An 18,673-nucleotide genomic window follows, 5' to 3' on the forward strand; every position below is an offset into this window, starting at 1 on the left:
GGTCTCCCCAGAGCCTTCTCTTTTCCAGGCAGAACAGTCTGAACTCTCTCACTCTCGGGAGGGTGCTTCATCCCTCAGATCATTTTTGTGTCCATTCTCTGGACATGCTCCAACAGGTCTCTCCTGTACTGAGGACTCCACATCTGGGCACAGATGTTAACGCCCTTGGATCTAAACTGAATGTTTTAAGAACTTTTTTTTCCCTTTTTTACTTTTATATTAAAACACTTTGAACATCTGCATAAAGTACATAAGTGGCAACTGTATAACACCATGCTCAAAAGTTGTTTTTTTCTTAATAACAAGCAAGCAGTAGCACAAAGTCTTAGCTCAACATTTGCAGCCCGTGGCTAAAACTCCACTCAAATTCCTGAATGGAGTCAGGAGACCTTACCAGTAAGCAATCTCTGGCTGCTATTTGTTTACTGTGTATTATAGTTTTCTTATCTTTGACTTAATCATGAAATTTAGTTCTTCATTAATTCAGAAGTTCAAAAGAAATTACTCAAGTGAGAAATGTGCAAAGTATGAACTATTTCATTTTTATCTAATCTACAGTTTTCTTACTGCAGGCCAAGCAGGCATTAAGAAATAAGTGGAAGTTCCCTGACAAAGTAAGTTCCAAAATTTTGAAACTTGGATGAAGAAGGGGGATCTGTCTTTACCCCACCCCTGCAATACAAATGTGGTGCTCTTTGTTGAATGTAGACCCTGTGTGTCACAACCAGGTGAACAATGCACTGTGGACAAAATTGAGATGAATGAAGAAAAGATAACGTGTCCTTGCAAAATAAGAAAAGCTGAAATTTGGAGGATAGGGTATCCCTGCAAAACAAGATAAAGCTGATGAATGAAGGCTGAGAAAAAGAACTGGTTAAACTTATTTTGCAGATACATAGCAAGAGATGCTAGCTTAGCACATATCTGCAAATCCTGCTTGCTTGACAGGACAAAGAGGGATGGACTTTATCAAACAGGATACAAACACAGCTCTCGTCGGGCAAAGCAACAAACGGAAGCCAGACTACAACGTAAGTATAAGCAAAGGAAATGAAGTGGGGTTAGCTTCAGGGGAGGGATGAGTGCACGGTAGGCAAACCAAGAAGAATGTGAACCCGAGTACCTCAGCCAGTGGGGAAATGGACAGCGCTCACTATAGCACTGAGGTATGGATATAAAAGAGGCTGTGACCTCTGATGGGTTGAGAGACACTTCCAGGAAATGCCTCCATTTGACTCTCCTTTCATACGAATAAAGAAAGCTAAAAATTCCTCTCTCTGTTTTCGGGATAAAGATGATTGAGCAAGCCCGTTGGAGCAGAAATTTTCCCAACAAAATTAGGAACAAAATCAACTTGAACTACCTTACTTCTAATACCTATGAAAAGCGTAATGCAATTACACACAAAAACAGGTGTGTTCAACACTTGTTTTAAAACACAGATCTGCTTCTGTCTCTCCATTTTCCAATGTCTGTTTCAAAATGTGGTGGATGGGGACACCATCAATAATCAGGCTTTCAAGACATCAGCATTTCACAATATAAAAATATGCTACATGGCAACTTTGCAGTCAGCAAATAAACAGTGAGTGCTTAGAAAACAAAATTTCCTTATTAGGCTGGTAGTAAAATTGAGGGAGTTGTCATCAGAGGAAAATGCAGCCCGCAATTTCAGGATTAGAATGTGAATTAGAGCATTCTCTAGATGCCAACCTATTAGCTCCTGGGTCAAAGACAAAAAGGTCTTCTCTGTTCAAGAATTTTGTACTCAAAATGTCTTAGTGGCATCCGCTTTCTGTTGTCTGACAAGGGGGAGTTCTGAAAGCTTGTGTGTACTTACGCTGAAAAACAGCAGGATGTAAGATTTTCTGTATTAATCATGAGGATTAGACACAGTAATGCTAGGCACGGCTAATAAATTTAGGAATGCAGAAACACATCAAGTTAGAGCTGTGCCCAAAAATCACTAGAGAATGGTTACATTGTATAGGAGGCAGTTCTTTCTTTAAACTCACCACTAGTAGGTGTAAGCGGGTGTCATCTCCATCTCTGAGAGTGAAGAACAGGAAAGATGAATAAAGAAAAATGAAGCACAGACTGAAAAATTGTGAGAAATCAGCCATATGATGATTATTTCCTCTTAATGCACACAGCCACACATACACACATCCATTCATAATTGCTTTATCAATACGAGATTTGCTGACCATTTAAAATCTAACCTATGCCTTAAAACAGGTAGTGTACGTGCTCAGAAGACAAATATTCACTTGAGGAGGAAACATAAGACCAATTCAGCAGAGCAGATCATACATTTTTAACCTCATAGCACGGCAGGAAAATGCTTTAAACCTGTGGCAAGTCAATGAGAAATCTTCCCTACTGGTAAGCACAATAGCAGCCATCCATTTCAATAGAAGTTTATCAGCAGTGAAACCTGACCGAGATAAATGACGAAGCTGTTGAGCCACAGCCTGCTTCTGCCTGCTGCAGGCTGCCAGATAAAATGGGAACAAAAGCTCCCTGCTGTACCCCCTGCCAGTCTCCATTAACCCCTGCTGATGCTTTATTATCGTCTGGGGGCTCCAGAACAGCATAGCATGAAACACTGCATAAAATATAAATAATAAAAGCTCCTATGTGGCACAAACAAATCAGAAACATAGCTTGCAAGAAACATTAATGTCAGTTGCGCTGCAATTAAATAATGTTTCTGAAGAATTACACACCCAAAAAAGGGAAAAAAGTATGCTTTATTTAAAACCCCGTATGAAATAGTACTTAAAGTATACAAACACATTTCTCCTGTTTTTATCCCTGCTCCCCATCCCAAACACACACAGACACATAGAAGCAAAGCAGAGACCAGGAATAAACCAAACATTTTCATGTTCAATTCTAAGTTTCTTATTTTGACCCTGTCACAAACATCTCCTCTGTTGCACCTCCTTCACTGTCTTTTCCACAAATGCAAGCTTAAAAAATTTACAGAAGGTCGAATCATCTCCTACTGAATTGTTATTAAAAAAAAATAAGGGTGAGAAGGGCAGGGAAAGTGTTACAAGTCTCAGGATTCATGGTTGCCATAGGAGAGAAAGGCAGTGAGAGGAAAAGGGAAGAGTTGAAATGTCAGTAATATTTTAGCTATTTGAGGTAATGACATTATAGCCTGATATTTCTGTTGCTTACTGTAGCACAAACAATCTAACGTAAAAGAATGCAGAGACCACACAAGATCCTGGGGAAAATTCACTAAGATTCATTAGTAATGAGACTCTCCACTGTATTTGCATTACTTAGCACAATAAAGAAAAAATCATCTATTTAAGACTGAATTATTCTTTCAGATGAACACCCCTTCTTCACTCTATAGAGCCTTCCCATGCTTTTCTAATAACAAAAGCTGTACTGAACTGGCACTCCAATCTATCATTATCAGAGATCATCAATGTTCAGCCCATTTCTGTCTTTCTGAAATGTGATGAGCAAGCAGCAATCCTATGTCTAAGGAAAAACACGAGGTTTTCCTGAAGTCAATACGACAAACTAAATAAAGATTCCTCATTCAACAAATGTAAGAATGATCTCAATGTGGGAAAACAGAGGCTCTAAGGTGTCGATCCTAAGGTCCACTCGTCCTGACTTTCCATCTCAGAGAACAAAAAATAACAAATTATACCTACTGAACAGCAAAATAATAGAGACAACATGCATGTAAACTTCTTAAGAAGAGTTTTCAATTCTCCAGAAATTTACAGTTCAGTGATTTGTGGCACAAAACACAAATTTATGTATATGCAAACTTCAGTGGAATTCTCTTCCATAGACATTCAGTTTTCCTAATAGCACAAACAAGCCTTAAACATCCCCATTTCCAAAACTTACACATTTTGAATAACTACTTTTTTTTCCCCTCCCCCCCAGTATCACCTTCTCGTATCAATTCCAAATGTCTCTGTCAAAAATAGCTGAGTGGGAACAAAAGAGTCCTTGACACCTTCTACATACCTCTCATGATTTTATACATCTGTCACACCCCCCTAAACTGGCAACTTCTGTAATAAAATATAATAATAAATTATTAAAAAAAAAAAAAACACAAAACAACACAACCAAAAAAACCTCATACCAAATGAAACAAAAATCCAAAAACTCCAAAGCAAAACTGTGGGAGGATTTCTTCTCTTGCTTTAAAGATTTTACCCAGGCTTTTTCAAAGATTTTCTGAATATTAATAAGAGTCCTGGTTAATGCCATGGTTTCGGCTGGGATTTTTTTCACTATACCTGGTACTGTGCTGTTTTTATGATTTATGATGAAAACATATTTAAATTGTTAATATGCAGAGTTTACACACAGCCAAAGATGTTTCAGCTTCTCACACTGCCCTGCCAGAGTGAGAATGTTGGAGGTGCACAAGAAGCTGGGAGGGGACAGAAGCAAGACTGTTGACTCAACTGGCTAAAGTAATATTCTATTCCACATGGCAACATCTTGAAATGATAAAGATGGAAGAGGCAGGAATTGGGCAGTGGAAGGCCTGCCATTGCTCGGGGATTGAATGGGAACCAGTCAGCTGCTGGTGAGAAATAGGATTGTACAATTGTTTTTGTTTGTTTGTTTGTTTGTTTTCATTTCATGTTTGTGATTTACTTTTTTTTTCCCCCCCTCTCACTAAACTGTCTTTATCACAACCCACCAGTTCTTTTACCTTTTTCGGTTCTCTCTCCTCAACACATTGAGGGATATGGACAGTGACTGAATGGTGTGTGGTGCATAGCTATCTAGTAGGTAAAACCTCAGTAGTTAATGAACGCTGATGTTTTATAAAAAGCAGAAGCAGGAAAGGTCTAACACTTGAAATCTCATGGGAAAAAATATCTAATAAGATCATAATTATTTTCCAGATGTCCTGTATAAGTGCTACATGAAAACCTGGGTCAAATTCTTTTATCTGCTTATATTAGCTTTAAAACAATGAAATGTAAATTGTCCCGGCAAGTTGTTTGTGCCAAATCAGTTATCCTCTGTTCTGCCACAGACATTGTAATGTTAGCATTAACAATATATCATACGTCGTAGCCAGTTTGATGGAACTGCAGCAGTAAACTCATACCTAACCTATTGAAAGCTTCTACCACAAACTGACACAGCACTAAACTGAATCATTAGCAATGAGTACAGAACCCTGGTCTGAGTAAGCCTGAAATGTGTGGAAAAAAATCTCTGTTTTGGCAAGCATGAGTTAGAAGAATATCTAGCCTTTCTTTTGCAAATAAACAAACAAACAAATAAATAAATAAATAATCAAGGCAGTATTAGGGTGGAAGTGCTCAATCCATTATAAATAAATCTCTAAGCATAGAGATCCTTTAGCTTCTTTCCCTGGATCTGCTAAAAAGTTAAGTAAATTATAGATGATAAGCCTTATTTTTGGGACAAATAAAACCATGCTCCCCAAGGCTCTATCAAGGAGTGCTTCGAAGCAAGTCACTTTGCAGGCTTGCAGTTACTTTGACTATAAGGAGAGCAGTAACACAGTCTTCTAGCACAAGATCATGAGTTTCAGATGACATACAAGTTATTTATAAGTAAAACAATTTCAGAAGACTAGAGAAAATACAGTGCCTAATGTGAAAAATGTAAGATATACTTATTGTATTAAAGATTCATTAAGAAAGTTTGTAACTCAACAAAAGGAAGGTAAGCCTATCAGAATACAGGAACACTAGGTACAGTTACTATGTTCCAGTTGTAGCCAAATCTCCTGGCTCCAGAAAGCATTCTGCCTTTTGATAATAAACTGAACAAATACAGCATACCAGAAAGAAAGCAAAATGTACCCTCTTGCTGGAACCCTAATAAAACTAAGGAGATACAAAGTACAGATGATTCTTGGAAGTACAGATAATTATATGTAAAATGAGATTGATTTATCTGAAATTTATTTCTATAAAATTTAATTCTCTAAAAAGCATTTATCTACTTGCACCTAAGCTAAGCAGCACAAAGAACAACAGAAGCATTAGTTTAACCTACAAACATTACTCCCAAGAAAAAGTTCTATTAATAATCTAAGAAGCAAATTAAACAAATCCTTATCATATATTTAAAAAAAAAAAAAGTGACCTATTACACAGATACTATTTCTATTTTATAGAAGGAAAATCTCAGGAAGACTAGTGAGCGACTTGACCAAAGTCAGAGAAAAAAACTGAATTGTTTCTTAAAGCAGAAATCAACCATTATCCCAATTGAATTTTTGAACTGTATCAGAACTTAAACACTTAAAAAAACAGAGTAACTATGTTCTATAACCCCAAGGAATTAAAGATACAGGTGCAATTACAGACCTCTATTTTGTCAGTTTTTGCATCTCCCCAGTATATTTTGCTTTCTTCATAATCCAATGCCAGTCCATTTGGCCACCCAAGTGAGGTATTCACCAACACAATCCTGTCTGAGCCATCTAGTGCTGCCCTCTCGATCTTTGGAATTTCTCCCCAGTCAGTCCAATACATGTACCTGCAATGGAAACAAAATCTTTAGGAGTCTTATTAAAACAAATTTTCAATATTTACATGGCTGCTTTTGCACTACAATATCATGAAGCCACACAGCACACAGAGAAATGCATTTCAAAGCCTAAATACCTACCTAAATAACAATGCCCACCACATCCAAAACAGTACTGACATATAAGCAGACTGATACTTTACACGCTTCTACTCCTGTAACCAATCTGCTGAGCAAGACCACATAACAAGTTGTATTAGCTAGAATAAACAAATGGATTTTTAAGAGAAAAATAAAACGTAAAAGCACAGAACTTGAATAGTCAAAAGGGAGCAGTGGTCCCCAAGCCTCAGAACATTAACTTTCAAAGGAGGACAGTATTTTCATTTTGAAGACGTAGGAGTTTATCACTGCATCCCATTATCTGCATGCATGTAAACAGAAGTAATATCTTTGTCTAATACTTATAAAGTGCTCATGAACAGCTCCTTACCCTACCATAGGATCCAGCACAATAGCTCTAGGTTCTTCCAGGTCTTCCGATATCAAGATTTTTCTCATGGTCCCATTAAGCCTTGTAACTTCTATACGGTCTGTGCCAGTATCAGTCCAATACAGATTTCGGGCAACCCAGTCCACAGCAATGCCATCAGGATGAGCAATCTGTGCTGTGACAACAAACTGACTACCTGACCCATCAACAAATGAGCGACGGATGGCTCTAACTTCATCGTCAGTCCAATAGATGTACCCTTCCAGAGGATCAAAGTCAATGGCGATGGCATGACGGATGTCCTCCAGTGGCAAAACGATGTCTGTAAAATCTGGAGTGTCTAAGGAAATGCGCCTCAAATCTGTCCGGCGGGCTAGAAGCAGCAATTCAGTGGCACCTACATGTGTAAGGCAGAAACACAACCATCTTAGAAACACTGTACAGCAGTGGTAAACCTGATTTTCCACCATTTGCTGCAAGGTAGTCTAGCTGCTGTGATTTCAATAATATCTATCCAAACTGATGGACACCAGCAAAGAATATCACTCAAAAGCTTCAAATGTAAGGTTAATCTTCTGCAAAACAAACTAGATATATTTATAGAGAAAATTCAATGGTGATTTCCTTGTCCAAAACCTATTATGTTGGACCTGTTTTTTATCCAGATAATTCCCTCCAAAGATACTGAAATAGCTATGAAGTGATCACGCTATGATTTTCTGCAAATAACAGATCGGTCTGCAGCCTCTCCAATGAAAAAAATAATTAAATCCTTTAATGACCGTAGGTGTTGGTATAGTGGATGACTGTCACAAACAAGCTGTGTGTTTCAACAGCACCCTTAGTGGGAGAAACGTAACTCAGAATAGCACAAGTAAATCTCCTTTGAGAAACTCCTATTTGAGGAATCAAGTTTGTGAATCGACAACTGTCCAGTGACAATGTAAAGCAGGTGGATTTTCAGCTTCTCTCCAGTCTGTTGAGAATTAGCATATCTGAACATATGAATATACGTTATACATATACATATATCGGATACAATATACATATACAGAGTCACACTGAACTGAAAGCATACAAAAAACTTTCTGGCTTTTTTAGGTCAAAAGTCAGAATCCTAATAAATAGCTAAGATCAGATTGTGCTGCAAAAAATGCTTTCACACAGGACAATACAAGTTGTTTAGTAGTACATTGCTGGGCACCTGACCGATAAAGAACTTATTGTCTATTCTATCTTATTCTTGCTTCATTTTATATTCTATCTTGCTAGATTTCAGTCTAATGAAGGCTAAACAACCACCACGCCCCATTCCAATTAAACTGGCTTATCTGTTTGGAGTCTCAGGGAGATAAGAGCAGTTTAGGCCTTGGGGAAGTCTGAGCTGAGTTAAAAAATGCATGCAATCCAAATGCAGGGAAAGTATGTTGGGACAGCTCTCCTCAAATAGTGATGGGAAAGGTTTGGCAGAGTGTGACCTAAGTGCAAGTGCAGAGGAAAAAAAGAGCAAGCGTGGGGGAGAGGAAGATTTAAGAAAAATATAAAAACACTGCAATGAAAAAGAGTCATTACAAAGCTACATGCTGTTCATGCTTCTAAGCCTTGATCTTACAAAGGTATAAATAAAGACAAGGACACTAAAAGAGCAACTACTAAAGTAAATAGGTAGCTAATCTTAAAATATATATACTTAGTATTTGATGCCAATTTTCTTTTTTAAAATGTCAGTAATTGTGGTGGATGCTAGATGGAATCTCACTGAATATCAAATTTCAGACAAATGCCAAAGCAGCCATTGCTTCATTCAGAGCAATTTTAACACATTAAAAATATTTAAAATGCTTTTACAGCGCTGCAAGAAACTGTACTTTTCAAAGCTGAAGTTCAGACTGTTATTACAAGTGTTCCTGATTAGTAGTCTAGAATGGATGAAGATCCGCTTTGGGATCCAATGTCCTAAAATACATTCCATTCAAAAATACATGTATACACTACTCAATTGTTCTTCTAGTAAATAACCCTTATACAATAACTAATATCAGGAAGAGGGGACCTTTAATTACATGCCTAAGCATCCTTCAAAATAATTTAAAACACGTGACAGAGTAATGAAAAACAGGCATGTTAGGAAGATTTTTATGATTAAAAAAGCAACTAATCTTGTCACAGCAGTCTATATGTGCATCTGTGTTTGTTGCTACTAACTATATCAAACAATGAATGATTAAGATCTAAGCATTGACCTGTATTATGGTCATATGAGGTATTAATATATAACCAAGCACAACTATTAAGGTTCAGTAAGGAATTTTAAGCACTTCCTTCCTTACCAACTTCACGGTCATTTACTCAACTTACCCTTTAAACCAATCTGTACATATACTGATACTAATAAATTGCTTTACTTAACAGAATTAAGTTTAAGTTGATACACTAACCTCAGATTTCCAAACAGTTAGGAAGCTATATACATATAGTCTATTATATATATGCGTATATATATATAAAGCCTAGGACATAATTTAAAAATAATTTGTATGTTGAAGTTGACAGTCATTTTGAAGAACCAATGCCAATTCCCTAGAAAGACTGGCTTTAGTACAATTATGCCTTTGCAAAAACACCCTTAAAATTGACCAGCTGACTTCCAATTGTTCTCGAAGAGAAGTCATTTCAACAGTTTCAGGATCCTGCTTCCAGGTTGCAACACTTGTTTGGTGCAATAACTGAGTATGTCTAAGCCTTATTTCAGCATTAGGAAATTACTGCCTTTCAGGCAGTCCATGTTGCATAGGAGATTCCTGAACTAAAAGTGGTCTGTATCTGGAGATGTCTAACATTCTCCCGTGCAATCCCAATCAAGCAATAGAAAGTTTAGTTTTCTTTAAAGCTACTATCCAGCCATTAGCAAACCAACATCTCAGCTGCTTAATCAGATCACCATTCATTTCATTCTGAAAAGAGAAACTGAGCACAGAAACATCTCATTTCAAGGTAGGCTAGGTGAAAAGCAAATACCTTCAGGCTTGTCCTGACAATAGCAAGAAAAGCAAATGCAAGAGCTGAGCACATTTATGATATGATCACCTTACCATCTCTGCTGCAGTCAAAAAAAAAAAAAAAAAAAAAGGCAATCTGGGAACTAAGACAATTGTAACACAATTCGAGCTTGTGCAAAACACGAGCTGCAAAAAAGTTTGGCACTGATAAGAACCAGTCAGAAGACTGCTCAAGGTACTTAAAGCTGAAAGGACACAACAGAATTGATCAGTTTTGTTCATCTCCACTCCAAAGTGCAGTTATGATGCAAAAGCTGAAATGTGACAGCAGGATCTCCATACTTCTTCACTCTGCCTCTTGCATATGTCTATACCATACTAAAAGTCAGACCCTTTTGCTTACCCCCTTTACTGATCTTTCAATCAATCCTAAGTGATCTTAGCAACCCAGAAATTGTTTAACACAAAAAACAAAATAACAACCAAACAACAAAACCCAACCACATGCATTTTTTACAGCCCATTCCCACTGGGGACCAATATTTTTATTGAATTGCCTCAAGTAAGGAGGTATTCAGGACAGTTAGAAATTTTTCTAAAAACAAGCCCCTTACTTAAGGCATCTAAATATGGACATAAAAGCTTTACTCCAGACTCCAGATTTGAGAACTTTAGCCTACTTTTATTAAGTACTTTGAAAACTGGAATTACAAGCTCATGGATGGTGCATTACATTAGTTCTAGAACTTATACTGCCTTCAAAAAGTCACTATTAAAAAACAAAAGAATTTAAATCTCTGTGATAGATGAAGTTAAGGGGGAAAAGAGGGACAAAAGGAGAAACAGAGCAAGTGTACAGACATAGGCACTGACGTAGCTTTTAAGTTCAGTGTCTAATGCCCTGCTAACCTTTACAATTAATTACATCTTCCCAAGGATATAAGTCCTCAGTCATTTATAAGTTACTGAACTTAAAAACATCAGTGGTTGTTGAGGCCAGTAATACTACACAGACACATACTCAGGAACTTTTACATAAGAAGTGCTAGATCTAGGACATATACAGTAATTGCTCTGCATCTGCTAAATCAATATTATTAATAAAACCTCAGAACAGTTATCACACATTTGACTAATAAAAATTTTCTTCCTAAATGTTTTTTTCCCAGTTGGAAAGATACTACTGCCAGATTGCTGCTCATATCCTGATATCCTCCTAACATATAGATGGGCTCAGTCTTAAAAAACAACCAACCAAAAATCACCACCATCAAAAAAACCTATAAAGGTAAGAGGATATATGTCTGAATATTTTTTTCTTCTCTTTTTTAACAGAAAAAAAAAAAAGAGCTCGGGTATTAAATTAACATCTTGATCTGTCCAGTGAAATCAGGATCGTGACTGTTATAGACAAAGAAAATTTATTTTTGCAATTTAGGTCTGCCCACTGCAAACTTCTACTTACTTTCCCAGGCATACAAGGTAAACATGATATAAGCACCAGTGGGCAAAATAAAGACTCTTCCTCAAAGAAAGCAGATGGCCACAGCAAGGCTTCAATGAAAGCCTAAAACAGTGCTTTTTTTTTTTCCTTTTTCTCTTTTTTTTTTTTTTTTTGACCATGAATAAGTTTCTATCTCCTCATTCAGCCTTTTTTCTTCAATAGATCGGATCTGGCAAGGGCAAGCATAGAGAATAAAGTAGTAAAATTCACCACAGGCAAAGTAGCACAGGGATGGAGAAGTGTTCAGGCACTAATATGAGTGTAATTCCAATGACAGATTCGGAAGCTAAACCTATCTATTTATTTAAATTAAAATGACTATTGAACAGGTCATTTAAATGTAGGATATCAAAGTGAGAAGAACAGTGGTGCTCGTAATACTGCAGAAGAGAAGTCTCATTTATATCCTAACAGGAGGGAAAGCAGAAGGAGGTGCAGGGTTCTGCTTCTGCTCACAAATGGCAGTTCAGAAATGGCACAGAGCTGCGTCCGGAGAGGGTGAAACTGGGAAAAATTCTTTATCATGAGTGGTCAAACACAGGAACAGGTTTCCTGGAGAGGTGGTTGATGCTCCATGCGTGTCAGTGTTTAAGAGGCATTTGCATAATGCGCTCATTAATGTGCTTGAACTTTTAGAGAGCCCTAAAGTGGTCAGGCAGTCAGACTTGATGGTTTTTGTAGGAATATTCCAACTGAACGGTTCTATTCTATAAAAATGTGAATACAGAAGAACAAGCTAAATGACTATGAACACAATGCCAGCATAGGTAAGAGCACCCTACTGTGTGCTCAGAAGAGACTGTATTCTCTGGACATTACTGACAGAGGAAGAGGTGGCCATGACAACTAGATGTTCTTCCTCCTATTTTGAGGGATAGAGATTTTCAAATGCTCACATAGAAAATAGGAGATCTGTCTGCTGCAAGCCCACATCTCAATTAAGAGTTTTCTATTATTATTGCTGTATATATTTCTATTATCAGTATTATCAGTTGTTGGTAAAATAGCTGATTTTATTCCTTATCATCACTCTTTTCTGAAATACGATGGAAAAGGTTTATAAGCAGAGGGTAGGGGTTTATCGTCCAGAACTCTCACAAAAACAGTAAAATTACCCTAGGGTGTAATGGAAAAATATAACACAAAAAGCCAAGAAACCAACACTGAGGGGAAAGAAGAGGGAGGAAAAGATTTCCTATAAACCAAGATTATTCAAAAACGCGAGGTTGTCATGGAAACTGCTCAGGAAGGGTCAGCCAGCCTCACCTTTGGCTGCAAGGATCATCTGTCAAAGCCAAACCACTGCAAACAGCACAAACAGGCACTCAAAATTCAGTCATCAAATTCCTGCAGATCCCAGCCAGTACTCATTGACACTGTTAACGAGTTCGCTTCTCAAAGAGGCTCCTTGCAGCACGAAACAATTTAGTTTAGTAACTATCCTGATTTTTGCTTTCTGTTTGGAGACAATACTGTCTTCAAGAAATTAATTCGCCTTACCCTCACTTTCACTTTTTTTTTTAACCTGTCTGTCATTCCTCCTTCTTCCTCCACAGTTCTAATGTTCTAATTTCAAGATGAGCTGTAATTACTCATTCAGTGTTTCAGCACAGTAGATATGTACTGAAACAAACTGAGGAACTGAGGTGAAAATATTCCCTTCTGAGGGTTCAACTCCACTTTCACAGCACCTGTAGTAAACAGGTAAGTATAAAGAGAGAAAAAAAACAACACAAAAACCAACAGCAAGAAACCGTAAGCACACTGCTGTTTCTCCTTAATATATACTACTTGTCACATGAATTTAAAAAGTATACACAAAAAGAAGAAAATTCATTTTGTTTATCGGTATCATTAAGCAGCCTAAGAAAGGAAGTCAATGCAAACACTAGAGATTTCAAGCAAAATGTGGACTGTGGCTAGGCTAGCTCTGTTTGCCCACCATTCCCTCTTCCCTTCCCCAAATCAGTCATTGCAGCCTTTGCAACTGTGAGCAAAAATCACAGTGAAGCCCTGACTTGAAGAGCTCTGGCAAGTTAGAGGTCACACACAAAAGCCCTAGGTCTGCTACTACACCTTTCTTCAATGAGAAGAAAGCATACTCTCTTGAGAGTGAGAAAATGATCAAAAAATTTTTAATTATTTTTGGGCACACATAGCTCTAAATGCTGAAACACAACAAGCAGCAAGCCTCCAGGACTTCCTTAGCCCTCATACTATTCGAAGAAGTTGGATCTATGTAAAATTGTCAGTTAAGTGAAACCAATGGATCTGATGCATAGTTGTAACAGGTTGTTTCTCTTGCACGTGGGCTAATTCAGTTCTAACTTTGGTAAGCAATGGAATAGAGCACTCACTGAGCCGAGTAAATGCAGGCTCAATTTTCTCTCCCCCACACATTTTCCTTCTTAAAAATGAACAGTCAGCAATTTTTTTTGGAAAAAAATATGCAACAGCAGAATGGTTGTTAAAAAAACAACATCACATTGATAAGCATATGATAATTGCTCTTTGATGATGCTTTTTGTATAGGGACAGACAGCAAGCTGTAATACTTCAATGTCTCAGTAATCTGCTTAAGAAAATTTCTGGTAAAATAGGAGCTGTGTTTTGCAAGCCAAGTATACTTTATGGCTGAATGAGAACAAATAATTTGGCTTATCATATTTTCAGGGAGTAGGAGAAAAAGCCAACAGCCTTGTGTTTTGAGACATAAGGAATAGCTGAGAAAGTAAGCTGATGATATTCAAAGCCAGGTTGGCTGGGGCAGCCTGGTCTAGAATTAGACATGGAGGTTGGTGGACCTGCCTGTGGCAGAGAGGTTGGAGCTTGATGATCCTTGAGGTCCCTTTCAACCCAAGGCATTCTATGATTCTATGAATATTACTATATGAGAAGTTCAAAGCATTTTGTAGGGCTGTTTTTTTTCCCCAAAAAGTCATCCCTCAAAAAAGCTTTTGTCCCAAAAACCTTCCCAAAAATCCCCATTTCCTATCAGCAGGGGGTCAAAAGGAAAACACTTCTCTCTCCAGGACTTGTTACTATAATTGTTCTTAGTCCTCCTAACACTGCTAGGTATTAGGTGATCAAACCTTCACAATTCCCCATCCCCCATGTGGAATTTTCACACAGTTCTGCTCTTTGAAATATGTATTGGTAAACAACTGCTTTAGCTATCTGCTTTAGCTATCTGCTTTCACAGAATAGTTTGTCCATATCAAGAGTTTATGCATATCAAGTTTTTGTTGTTGCTGCTGTTTATTTTTTAAGTACATGAATTTGTATTCTGACTAAATTTAACCAATCCAGAGCTTTACTATTAAAGCTTGTTCCTTATACTGGCAGAAATGGGAGAAAAACATCTTGTGCAGGTAGTGGTAAGTTCTTACAATAATCTTACAAGGCTAAATTGGGAGATGCTTTTGAATTTTTCACATAAAAGCAGCAATTTGTTTTAATAAGGTTCACATAGTCACAAATAGCCCACAAAAATAATCAACAAAGACCATAAAATAAGCATGAAATTAAAGAAAACACTGAACGGTAGTGAACAAGCTTAAGAATTTTTAAAATATAAAATGAAAATTTAATGAATTATTTCTGTATGCATTTTTTTAGTGCTTTTACAGTAAATTCTGCTGTATCTTTCTGTTCTGCTGTACATTTTTCATAAAGGCGACCTGCATAAAGATGGTTATTTATGAGACTAATTAATCTCCCAGTGTTTATTTTGATAGTGTTAATGTATTACAGCAGTCACAGCACAATGTCACAAAACCCATCCATATAAAATAAAATGACTTGAAATCATATAACAGATCACGGTGAAACACTATATGCAGCTTTGGGTCAGGAGGTTTAGGTTAGATATTAGGAGGGTGCCACTCAGAGGGTGGTGAGGCACTGGAACAGGTTGTCCAAGGAGGTTGTGGGTGCCCCATCCCTGCAAGCATTCAAGGCCAGGCTGCATGTGGCTCTGGGCAGCCTGGTCTGGTGGTTGGTGACCCTGCACATAGCAAGGGGGTTGAAACTAGATGATCTCTGAGGTCCTTTTCAACCCAGGGCATCTTACGATTCTATCATATGATTCTATATCTTGGGTTTTAAAGTTGAAATACTTCTAATATCTCTAAAACCACACCTTTCTGTTCAGTTCCTATAGACAGATGTGTGTGTCTAACCTTATGCATGGGAACAGAAAGAAATACCAGACGCATGTGTGTATAAATGGAAATCAGATCTCAAAAAGTAAATGTTTTACTTGTACAATCCTATTAGACAAATATTAATGCATGAAAAATAACATTAGAAACAATTTAAAGACAACAGAGAAGGTTTATATTTTCTCTAAGAAAAGGGAACAATAGAACACGCAAAAAACTTTCAGGGAATTAGTGACAGGGACAGAATTATCAACTAAATTTTGTGAATGAAGATAAACTGTTCTTCAGCTAAACTGTTCTTCAGCTATGAGACCATTTCCTCTTTGAAAAGTAGAGGGCATTTTTCCAATCACTTTTATTTGTACTGCAAAAGCGTAGATTTTTCCACAATTTGCCACCCTTAATGTGCATTATATAGTTAAGCTAGAAGAACCCCTTTTCCCTTCAACAAATTATTTTGTGCTTAATCTAGAAGGATTTTTAAAAATAAAGCCTACCATCTTTGCAGGTCTTTCCATTCTCAAGAAGTTTCACACCAGTGGGACATGCACACTGATAAGAGGGCTTGGTAGGAGACATCAGACATAAGTGGGAGCAGCCACCATTATTAATCCCACATGGGTTTGTAGCTGTTAAACATAAATCACACAGATTAATGCTTCTGATAATGAATGACCTCATCTCATGTGTCAAGACACATACGGTATTTGAGTGGTGGAATCGGTGGCAGCAACACAGATTAAAGAAGGAAATGATATACACAGAACAAATAAAAAATAATTCCAAGTGTTGAGTAGTGAAGTATTTATGGTACAAAAGTGCACGGATGTTGAATATTTCCTTTCTTGAGGAAGGAGCATTTAGCTCTAAACAAGAGCCTTGTTTCATCTCTCCTCTTCTCATTTTCACAAACTATTCAATCTGTTAGTGCTGAATGTGTAGTAAGTTGCATATATATTAAAAAAAAATGCAAACACGGTAAATTAACACAATGGTTAAGACAGTGGTTATTACACAGAGTTGCAAACTTAACACTGCTTTTCATTTAGGAACTTCTACTTGGAAAAAAATAAGAATACTATGCTACATAAAGTTAGGGCACATTAAAGAGAAAAAGGAATATGACAGCAGCATAAATGTATCTGTCAGAGTAAAAGCAAGAGATTATTTTTCACATTAAAAAAAAATAAAACAATGTGGAGAATATTTGGTTTCTCTGTTATTTCCCTCCCAGTGTCTGCATTGGAGAAATTGTATTACGATGCAAGTAAAGCCACTTGCTACCATACAGAAGGAGTAGTTAAGATGTTTGCAAATCAGTTTCAACTTGCATTTAAAGTATAAAGCAAGACTACTTACCATTTGGCTGCCTCTTCTGGCTGAAAGCATGGATATCCATGGGTGAGAAGATGTTGGAATGTATTTCACGCAGGTCCTCCCCAGAGTACTTGCTGCAGGCCAAGATGGAATGTGTGTTCCAGTCTGTCCAGTACAATGTGTCCCCAAACAGAGTCAAAGCAAATGGATGTGGAAGGGAGCCTTTAACCACTGCTTGCCTAAAAGAGTACAAGGAAGAAAATGAATGCTTAAATACAGCTCATACTACAGCTTCACTCAAACATTGCCTTTATGAAGAGAAGGTTACAGTGTAAATATGATTTATTAGAACTTTTTCTTTCTCTTCTTTTGCAGATACAAATATAGCATACCCAACTTAAGGAATGATGTGGGGAAATAATACAAGAGTCCTATTTTCTAGCTTCCTTCTCATAGTAAGTCAAAGAGAACACTAATTGAAAGCCCTGCCTAGGTTGTCAGTGGCTATTTCTTAGCCACTCTTTTAACTCCTTATACCTGCGGGGCTATAAATTGCCATGCACAATGGAAGAGAACACCAGCTGGTTTTATGCAAATCTGACTGCAATTTGTTGATATACCAAATCTATCACTGCCAGCCTTGGCAGAGTTTGAACTGAGACAGTGTTTAGTCAATTAGCAGTCCATTAATCTCTTCCATATTTTTTCCATTAATTCTCTTGACAAATAGTTTCACTATGAAGAAATCCTGAATGTAACTTTTAATGATTCATTATTATGATAATTAAGCTATTGTTTTTATTGCAAGTAGTGCTATTAAACAGAGTTCTACTGATCTTTTGCCATAGTAATGGTATCATTTCTGAGGAAAAGTGGGTCACTGCCTGTCTCTAAGTTCATAAACAAAATTAAAGAGTGTATCTATATATTTTACATAGATATACACACACATGCTCACTAGCCATCACAGAAATGCAGCACAAACGTTGCTGAAGACAGTTTTCCAGGCTCTTGTGATGCAGAAACTAATTATCTATACCCAAGTTCCTCAGAACGGGAATTAAGAAGCTCAATTCTCACACGGTAGTTTTTTAGAAATTATTATTAAGAATCATAGAAAAACCGAGGATACAAAGGACACCAGAGAACATCTGGACCAACATCCTACTCAAAGCAGGGTCACACAAGTACCACTTAGACAAATGCTTCTTCCAACATCCTTCTTCTTAATAGTGAAGGTGCACAGGCATTCACACATACACAGGTTCCCACTGAATGGATCCAGCCATCTATCTCGTGGACTAAAACCCTACGGTACTGACACATAGCTCTAATACTTCTTCAAGTATAGAGCATACTATGATCACTATTCTCCCAGTTTTCTTCTTGCAGGGAAGAAGGTCATTATCTGTATATTCACTGAGAGAACAGCCACACATTAACTACATCTTTTCTGCCAAGAAGTCAGTAAGAGAACTGGTTTAGTAGAGGACAAAAATAGTCTTATTTTCCAACTACTTTCTGCTAAAATATAACAGAAGAGTATATTAAAGCAGGAAACTTGAAGGTATAATCTGCCAATGATTCCAAGTACAAAGAGACTGCAGTCATTTCAGCTCTTTCACCTTAGCTTCTGCAAAAAGATGCATTATCTTTAAGGTTTCTATTTTTTTTCACTCTT

General features: G+C 37.2%; 1 protein-coding gene across 3 annotated transcripts in view; it reads right to left on the bottom strand.

Annotated features, from left to right (window-relative positions):
- The window catches only part of LRP6 (LDL receptor related protein 6), a 131,078-nt gene that overhangs the window by 44,552 nt on the left and 67,853 nt on the right, over positions 1-18,673 (bottom strand). For all 3 annotated transcript variants that reach the window (XM_085233457.1, XM_085233452.1, XM_085233467.1), the window contains exons 4-7: positions 17,035-17,231; positions 16,173-16,304; positions 7,010-7,406; positions 6,354-6,525 (exon numbers count right to left, since the gene is read on the bottom strand). In XM_085233457.1, coding sequence (XP_085089583.1) covers positions 6,354-6,525; positions 7,010-7,406; positions 16,173-16,304; positions 17,035-17,231 — 898 coding nt within the window. The remainder of the gene's footprint in view (positions 1-6,353; positions 6,526-7,009; positions 7,407-16,172; positions 16,305-17,034; positions 17,232-18,673) is intronic.

The sequence above is a fragment of the Meleagris gallopavo genome, chromosome 1, assembly GCF_905368555.1.
Source record: "Meleagris gallopavo chromosome 1, MGAL_WU_HG_1.1, whole genome shotgun sequence".
Taxonomy (NCBI): domain Eukaryota; kingdom Metazoa; phylum Chordata; class Aves; order Galliformes; family Phasianidae; genus Meleagris; species Meleagris gallopavo.